Here is a 10,063-nt window from a genome sequence, read left to right on the forward strand (position 1 = left end):
AAAATAACAAATAACCCAATCAATAAATGGGCCAAGGCCATGAACAGACACTTCTCAGAAGATGATTCACAATCAATCAGCAAATATATGAAAAAGTGTTCATCATCTGTAGCAATTAGAGAAATGCAAATCAAAGCTACTTTAAGATATCATCTCATTCCTGTCAGAATGGCAGCTATTATGGAGACAAACAACAATAAGTGTTGGCGAGGATGTGGGGAAAAAGGCACATTCACACACTGCTGGTGGGACTGCAAATCGGTGCAGCCAATCTGGAAAGCAAGTTGGAGATTCCTTAGAAAACTTAGAATAGAACCACCATTTGACTCAGCTATCCCTCTCCTCGGACTATACCCAAATGACTTAAAAACAGCATACTACAGGGACACAGCCACATCAACATTTATAGCAGCACAATTCCCAATAGCTAAACTGTGGAGCCAACCTAGATACCCTTCAGTAGATGAATGGATTAAAAAATGTGAGATATATATATATATATATATATATATATATATATATATATACACACACACACACACACACACACATACATACAATAGAATATTACTCAGCAATAAAAGAGAGTAAAATCATGGCATCTGCAGACAAATGGATGGAATTGGAAAAGATAATGCTAAGGGAAGTCAGCCAATCCCCCCCCCCAAAAAAAAAAAAAAAATGCCAAATGTTTTCTCTGATATAAGGCAGGTGACTCATAGTGGGGTGGGGAGAGGGAACATGGGAGGAAAAGATGAACTCTAGATAGGGCAGAGGGGTGGGAGGGGAAGGGAGGGGGTAGGGGGTAATTTATGATGGTGGAATGTGACGATCATTATCATCCAAAGTACATGTATGAAGACAAGAGTTGGTGTGAATACACTTTGTATACAACCAGAGATATGAAAAATTGTGCTCTATATATGTAATAAGTATTGTAATGCATTCTGCTGTCATATATAAATAAAAAAGTAACTCAAAATGGACCATACACCTAAATGTATGAGCTAAAATGAAACACTTCTTAGAACAAAGCATTGGAGTAAATTTTCATGACGTAGGACAAATACTTAGATGTAACCCAAGAAGCAAAAGCAACAAAAGGAAAATGGCAGGTGGTCCTCAAGTTACAATGGGGTTATGTGCCAATAGGCCCATCATAAATTGAAAGTAACCTGTCAAAAAATGCCATAGATTAGTAACACAGAAGACTGTAGAGAATTACTGTTTCCTCTCATGATCACATGGTTGACTGGAATCTATGGCTCACTGCCCCTGCCCAGCATTGAAGATACTCTATTGAATATCTATATTACATTTTTCTAGCTCATGAAAATATCAAAATACAAAATTTGAAGTATAGTTTGTACTTCTGAAGAAAATCTGAAGTATGGTGTCATTTTTACACCATCATAAAATTTTAAAAAAATGTAAGTTGGGGACCAAATGTAAAGAAATTGTTCTTCATCAAAATTTAAAGCTTTGTGTTTCAAGACACAACATCAAGAAACTGAAAAAAAAATACTCAGTGAAAGAAAATATTTGCAATAATATATCTGACAAGGGACTTTTATTGAAAGTACCTAAAGAATACTTACAACTCAGTAATAGAAAGACTAACACTCCAGTTTAAAATGGTCATGATATCTAAATCAACATTTTTGCAAGAAAGAATATAATGACCAATAAGAATGTAAAAATATGCTTGACATCATCAGTCATTAGGAAAATGCAAATTAAACCAGATTGAGATAGCATTTCATACACTGTAGAATGGTTAGACTGAAAAAGTCAGGTAATAACAAGTGTTGAAAAGGATACTATTGCAAATGGAAATGTAAAATGGTGCATTTGCTGTATACAACAAAGAATTTTTGTTGTATAAACAGAGATGCTATAGGACTCAGGAATTCCAACCTCAGGTATACACTGAATACACCTAAGAAATTGAAAACAAAGTAAAATTTGTTCATGAATGTTCAGAGCAGACTAATTCACAAAAGGTGGAAAAATTCCAAATGTGTACTGATAGATGAGTGGATAAACAAAATGTGGTCTGTCTTGTGCATGGTTTGTCTGTACAATGGAATATCATCGAGGCCTAAATAGTAATGAAATATAGTTGTACGTCTGTATCCTCAAGGGGATTTTTTCCAGGATTCCCTTCAGATATCAAAATCAGTGATGTTCAAATCTCTTATATAAAATGACATAGTATTTGCATATAATGTATATTCATTGTCCCATAGAGGTGAAATCATTTATAGATTATTTATAATACCTAATAAAATGTAAATGCTATGTAAATTGTGTGGTATAATATATTGTTTAGGGAATAATGACTGTACTAACAATTAAGTTGTTCCTTTTAAGTGGTAAACTGTTGACTTACACATTAGTAAAAGTGATCTGAGAAAAAAGTAAGTGATAAAGCATTACACATAAAAAATATAAAGGAAAGGAAGAGACAATTTTCAGAAAAGAAATGCAAAAGACATGATATTGACCTAATGTTAGTCAAGGAAATGTAAAATAACTACTGATGTAGCATATTGACAAGAATTAAGAAGGGAAAGGATTGGGGATATAGGTCAGTTGATAGAGTGCTTTCCTTGCATGCACATACACTCTGGATTCAATCCCCAGCAGCACAAAAACAAAAAATACAATAGAATATATAATGTTTGATATATTGCAGAAAAAATGGTCTATTCGTGCATCACTGGTAAAAATTTATATTACTAAGTATTTTTGGAAAGTGTGATGGTCATATTCATTAAGGTTAAAAAAAAATCGCAGTCTTTGAGTTCCTGATCTCTCTTTTAAGACTTTAGCTCAAATGAAAAACGTGTGAGTGACTGTATTTAAAAGAATCTTTATAGCCAGCTGTGGTGTTGGAGTCCTGTAATCCCAGCCACTCGGGAAGGTAGAAGGATATCAAGTTCGAGATTAGTCTTGGAAACGTAACAGGACCCCACGCAAGTTAGCGACATCCTGTCTCGAAATTAAACAAAAATTAAAGGGGCCGGGGGTGTGGCTCAGTGTAAAACACTGCTAGGTTCGATCCCAGTACCCCTGTCCTCACCCCCCCCCCCCCGCCCCGCACACACACAGAAAAGAATCTTTATTGCAGCATTGTTATGGCAAAAAGAAAATGAGTTGGAAAGACATGTCTATAAGCTTTATTAATTGCAAAAATCGAGTTTTAGAATAAAAAATCAGTTGTTCCAATATTTTAAAAAACAAATAGCAATCAATGTGCATGTGTATGTTAGCATGTTTATGTGAGCATGGAAACATGTGTAAACAAATCTATAATCATAGACCTTTGCGTCCCTTTTTGTAATGTTTCACGAGTTTCAATAAAAGGGAATTACATTTGCAATCGGAACGGTAGACGAATTTATAAATTAAGAAGAGAGTGAACGAGGCAATTAGAAAGGAAGTAAACACGCTATTCTCCATCCGTTTTGTGTGCGCTCCTCTTACAGACAGTACGGTGACCGAAGCGTCGCGTTTACGTGGGGTATTACAGTAACCCGGTTGTCAGTGATGAGTCAGAGTGCGTGGTGCTGATGCTGCTGCCATTTCATCACCTTTGCGAGCGCAGCATCCATCCTCCACTCTCCTGGCTCCTGGGCCTACCTCTTATCGGGCTCCCAGGCCAGCGATGAGCTCGTGGCCAAGCTAGATCCGGACCAAGCCCTCCTCTCCGAGGCCTCGGCGGGGCACCACGTCCCGCCGACCCCGGGCCTGGACCAAGGAGATCTGCCAAGTCGCGGCCATGGAAGCCATCTGGCTGTACCAGTTCCGGCTCATTGTCATCGGGGATTCCACAGTGGGCAAGTCCTGTCTAATCCGCCGCTTCACCGAAGGCCGCTTTGCCCAAGTTTCAGACCCCACCGTGGGGGTGGATTTTTTCTCCCGCTTGGTGGAGATCGAGCCAGGAAAACGCATCAAGCTCCAGATCTGGGATACCGCGGGTCAAGAGAGGTTCAGGTGGGAGCTCAGTCTGGGCCCATGAGCAGTGGGAGGGTCTTCGGAGCTTGCAAAGCCCCTGGGGAGAGAGGACTTCCTGATTCTAATCGCGGTGCAGGGGGTAACAAACAAGGGATAGGGGAATTCTGCTGAAATCCACTTATGGCTAGTCAGGAATTCAGTGCAGGGAAGCCCAGTCAATAACACATATTGCTTGCACCACAACTCCATCAACCTGCCCTATGTAACATACTTTCAAAATTCTTCCACATCAACCTAACATAACTAACAGCCATAGATAGAAGACAGACAACAGATAGATGATACATACATAGATATAGATGGATGCATATTACCTTATATCTCTATTTCTGTGTACATATGTATGTGTTTGTGTATATGTATGCTGACATATGTCCTAACATAAAGGAAATAGGAGATACTTACTAATGATTGATTCTTGCAACCAGCATACAGTGATCATCAACTATGTACCAGTTACTGAGCTTGCTTCTGAAGAACAGTGTGAAGACACTCCATGTAATCAAGAGAATATCATGTAATCAAATCACACAGAGCCCCTTCCCTCTTAGAATATCAGTGCTAGCATTGTCAGGAGAAAATCACCAATCACACAAAAGAATGTCTTGTTTGTATTTGTATGCCACTCCCCATGTAATGCTTGACACTTAATGAGTAATCAATGAACATGTTCGTTTTTCTCTCACAACTCTTTGCTTTCCCTTTGTAGTATGTATTATTTATAATAATATGTATGACTACACAGAAAGTGTAGTTGAAAACACAAAGTCCAAGCAAAAACAGGAAATGCCCAGGGATAGGAAGCAGAATGAATAAAGAGAGAGGTGAGAGAACACAAAGATGTACACAGAGAACTTTGCAGAAGATAGTATGAACTAAAGTCACGTACAGCAACAAAAACCAAATCAAAAGGACTCAATAGCCCCTGTTTGTGATCATTTATTCATTATCTATTGAACACTAATTGAGCACAGAAGATAGTGGTTTGATAATTAAAAAGGGTTAGAGAAAAGAATCACAAACTTATCTCTAACTCCTCACTCCTACAAACAATACTGCAACAAATATCGAATTCAAGTTCACTTTAAACTTGCAATTGCATTTCTCCTAAGTGAAGAGATTATTTCTGTATATTGTTTTGGAATTTCTGTATAAACAGCCTGTTAAAATTGCCTGCTTCTTCTTTATTGGGCAATACTGATTTGTAAGAGTTCATTACAGATTAAGAATATTAACCCTTTTCTGTCATGCATGTTGTAAGATATTTCCCAGTTTGTCATTTATCTTTTCACTTTAAGGTTTTTAAGGGAAGATTTTAAGTTTTATGTAGCCTTATGTTGTGCTTAGAAAGGGCTTCATGATTTTCTTTGCTAAATATTCAAAAACCACAAATAATATATTGTAGAGTTTGACAGGCATCTACAGCTTGCTTGTTGATTTCTTGAATCAAGATTTTTACAAATCGGAATCTTCATGTATGCCTAATTTCCTGGTATACCTACCATGCTTCATGAACCTTCAAACATAAGGGAGTTAAAAATGTTTTCATTCCCTAGGGTTGATTTGCCAATTATGGACACTTGAAGTTGTTTGTAAGCTCTGCCCTTACCACCATCTAGCTTGGGCGATGTTTGCTCTATTAGCATTGGGCCATTTCCCCTAAGCTATTAAGTCTTTCATTGTTTATCTTCTTCATCCAAGAAGACAGAAAACCTACAAATACACATAGATCAAAGATCACAGTATTCTAAAGCAAAGTACTATAATATACATTTATAATGAGGTTCATCAAATCTAGAAGTTAAAATATGGAAACTTTCTTCTGTTTAAGAAGTATAGCAAATGAATAATAGATTTTAGAAATATTCTGATTACAATGATTTAAACTAATATGATTTAAGGGTAACTTTTGACTATTTATTTAAGCAGTTTTTCTCATCCGTACAAGATAACCATATAGTTATAATAACTTCTGTTAACTGTCCTAATTTTTTTATTCTTAGAAAAATCCTCTTTCAACTACTAGCATGTATAATGAATTTTCCATATTACAGATCACTCTAACACTCATTATTTCATTTTGTTTCAAGATAACCCTGTGATTTAGGTATCATATTTTGCAGAACAGCAAGTCTCTGCCACTTATTCAGATTTGGAAGTGGGAGAGTTAGTTGTATATCTGCCTAAAGGTAGGACACAGATCCGTCATCCCCAGGGTCACTTTCCAATACTGAACCAAGAGAAATGTCTGAAAGTCATTTCTAGAAAATACTATCAAAACTTCACCCAATTAAAGGTCCCATATCATTATTATTATGGAATGTCACTTGTATTCTGTTGTTTAAAAAAAGAAAACACTTATACTAAAGTACTATGTCAGTTAACAAGAACACTAGAAAACACTGAATTCAATGGAGTGCGGACAATTGGGCACAACCTTTATTCTTTACTTCTTTCTTGTGTTTTAGATCCATCACTCGGGCCTACTACAGGAACTCAGTAGGTGGTCTTCTCTTATTTGACATTACCAACCGCAGGTCCTTCCAGAATGTCCATGAGTGGTTAGAAGAGACCAAAGTACATGTTCAGCCCTACCAAATTGTATTTGTTCTGGTGGGTCACAAGTGTGACCTGGATACACAGAGGCAAGTGACTCGCCACGAGGCCGAGAAACTGGCTGCTGCATACGGCATGAAGTACATTGAGACGTCAGCCCGAGATGCCATTAATGTGGAGAAAGCCTTCACAGACCTGACCAGAGACATATATGAACTGGTTAAAAGGGGAGAGATTACAATCCAGGAGGGTTGGGAAGGGGTGAAGAGTGGATTTGTACCAAATGTGGTCCACTCTTCAGAAGAAGTTGTCAAATCAGAAAGGAGATGTTTGTGCTAGTCAGCCCTTTTACTTCCAAAACATGCTCTCCCATTGGAACTTAAAAGTGATTGAAACAAATAGAATTCTTATGTGACTGAAGAGAATTGAACCTTTCGATACCAACTGAGCCTCCTTCCTGAGAGTTGGGAGGGTGACAACAGGCCCACATGTGGATAGATGGGGGAGCTTGGGTACTGTCATTGAGATTAAATTGCTGACATGAGTTGGGCCAGACACTGTTTTGTGGCTCATACTTGGTAATGGCTACTTGTGTGCCCTTTGTGGACCACATGTGAAGGGCCTGGGGTTTGGGAAGCTAGGTCCTAGGAAAACATACCTACAGACAGGACAACTGTTCCTTGGTATTTAAGTTTATTCTTAGGTCATGAACAAAGAAATATATAAAGGGGAAAAAGTATCACATTGGGAATAATTAACATAACTAAAAAAGAGTAAGAGATAAAGTTACTCAATGAGAATATCTTATGCCAAATGTGTGTGCTGGATTTGGTTAAATATTACCAATTAGCTTCTAGAAGCTCACTTGCAAAATCAGGGACAGGGACCAGCTATTTGCCAAGGCCCTTTGAAGATATGATATCCTAGTACAAATGATGTGAATATGAAAAAGGAGACCATTTGAAAAAATGTACACCCTTATGATAGAGTTACCAGCTGTGTCAAAGAAGTTGTCCTATGCAAGTAGAAAAGAAAACACCATAATCCAATTGCCCTTTCACCTCTGACCACACATGGGGTTTCACTGCATTGGCAACTGCTTCTTCAGTTATCAGAAAGTGACAATATAGGGGTTGTCTATGAAAAGAACCTGAGGCAAACCCTAGCTCATCAATCCTGTTTAATAGGAGGCACTGTTAACCCTTACAAACACATCATAATCACTTACATAATTTATTTGATCATCACAACAGGTCTGTGAGGTTTTGGTCCCCATTTTATGGAATAGTAATCTAATAGCCAGGATACTCACTTGGCCAAAGTTAAGGACTCCTGATTCATAGTTCATCTGTCTGATGATTAAATTATTAATTTGTTTACTTTGGAAGACATAATGACTGTAAATAAACGTTCTTTACGTGTTAGGATATATTTTCCTTATTAATTACAACACAGCTAGAATCATGAGGGAACCTGGGAATGAATGAAAGGTAAAGTCCATTCAGGTATTATTGACAAGAGGGCTTTAAACGAGTGATTAATTGCACAATGAAAATACATTATAACTGTGTGGACTATACCATTGAAACACAATGGACATTTTATTGAAAGGAACCAAATACAGCAATGGGAAGTGGGATGGGGAGAAAAAATACTCACCCCACAATGACCTTGGCCACCTGTCTGCCATATACCTACACTGGGTTCCTATCTATCCTAGAGAGTCAACTCTTAATTCTCAGGTGAACAGACAGCTAAGTGCATCAGCAAATTGGAATGGCTGGCTTGAAGGTTCCATTATCTTCTTGAAGACAGGTGATGCTTTAAATTACTTTTGGGATTGTAGCCAGTTCAGCCAGGCAAAAAGCCATACTTTTAACATTAAGAACACTATTCTGAATAGAGTCAGGATTCTTATAATCATTGTGGTACAAAAGCCTAAGGATGGCAAATTGCTTTGAGTTATCATAATGAACTTCAGTATCAATGTGATTAAATCTGAGAGTTTGGGAATTTGCTTCATCCAGAATAAAGAAGCCAAATAATGAAAATTATAAAACACTATTCTGCTATCTATATCCCAACTTGGATGAGCAAACCACTTTGACCAATTCACAGTAAACTGAACATTTTCGCTGTATTCATTTTACACAACCAGGCTTGGGTAGAGTAGATTGTCAATTTCTTTTTTAGAAGGCAAATAAAAGACAGTTAGTTGGTTCAATACAAATTTCAACTACTAATGTCTACAAGATTCTGAAAGCAAGATCATCCAATGGATAGATAAGAGTTGATTAGGTTCTTGACAGTTCAATAAAAAGGATAGAAACAAAACTTCTCTGCAGTTTTCCTGATTAAAATACATTAACTATACACTTTTCAATTCCTGGTATTTTATAAGCAGGTTTTAAAAATACTCAGCATAGATCCAGCAGAAGTGGCTGAACTTAATTGCTTAAATGAGTTCTAGAAATTTTAAAATCATTTTAGTAGAATTCAGTGCTGTTGTCACTGCAATAAGTGGGTTTTAGAAAATAAGTGTGAAAAATCAGGTGTTAATATAATACTAAGGATAAAGCTTTAGGAGCTATTTTACTACATAGGTAAAGAAAAGATTAACTTGTAACAAAGACCACAACTGCATGTTGGATTAGATTGTCTTATATTCCAAAATAAAATGTACTGTATACTTTTCTTCACTTTGTTGTGCAGTGTAATGAAATGTGAAAAATTCTTTATTTAGTTGTATGTGAATGAAAACATGCCTGTATTTAGTAAAATTATTGATTATGTGACTGTGAGATTCTAAGTGTGTGTTGTAACTATTTCCAGAATTTTGTCATTTCAGTGCAGCAACCACTACCAAGGATATCAGTAAGGTATGACACATATTTTGCACAATAGTATTCACCAGTATCTCAAAGCCAGAAAGAGAATATGATTTTTGGAAGTTTTATTATGACGATATCAAGTCATATAAACTTCATGGTCAGCCCTTGCCAATATAGGAAAAGTTGATTCTGTTAAGCCTAAATCTTCATTATCACAATTTTTAATCAATTTAATAACTTAATTATGTCACCAGGTAATTGATGACCACTATGTTCTTCCCTGGAAAGTGTTTTCGATTGCTAAATTGCTTTGGATTTTTCAAATCCTACTATGGCACACTTTTCATGTCAGGATTACTTGGAGTATAGGTCCCAGATTGAAACACAATCATTTAGGGCATTTCCTATACTGGGTTGATAGTATATATGTTGGGGAGGATATAAAAGGGAAAGATGTTTGACTCTTCAATAAATGGCAAGTTTTTGCTGCCATTTATTCCAAAAATTTGTAGTAATTCATCCTTAACTCCTTTTTTTTCATAGCCTACATCTAATCTATCTGGAAATTATGCTATCTTTACCTTAAAAGTATAACCAGAATCTTTTCATCATTGTCATTGTTAACCCACTTATTACTGAGTTATTGTGATAGCTGG

General features: G+C 36.7%; 1 protein-coding gene across 1 annotated transcript; it reads left to right on the top strand.

Annotated features, from left to right (window-relative positions):
* Window positions 1-3,559: 3,559 nt before the first annotated feature.
* Window positions 3,560-9,616, top strand: Rab39b (RAB39B, member RAS oncogene family). The gene is made up of 2 exons (XM_046452295.2): window positions 3,560-3,999; window positions 6,489-9,616. Exons 1-2 carry the CDS (start codon window positions 3,785-3,787, stop codon window positions 6,913-6,915), a joined length of 642 nt encoding a protein of 213 aa, XP_046308251.1. The 5' UTR covers window positions 3,560-3,784; the 3' UTR covers window positions 6,916-9,616.
* The last annotated feature ends 447 nt before the right edge of the window (window positions 9,617-10,063 follow it).

The sequence above is a fragment of the Marmota monax genome, unplaced genomic scaffold (genome assembly GCF_021218885.2).
Source record: "Marmota monax isolate L192 unplaced genomic scaffold, Marmota_monax_Labrador192_F-V1.1 WCK01_AAM20220418_F8-fsc00142, whole genome shotgun sequence".
Classification (NCBI taxonomy): domain Eukaryota; kingdom Metazoa; phylum Chordata; class Mammalia; order Rodentia; family Sciuridae; genus Marmota; species Marmota monax.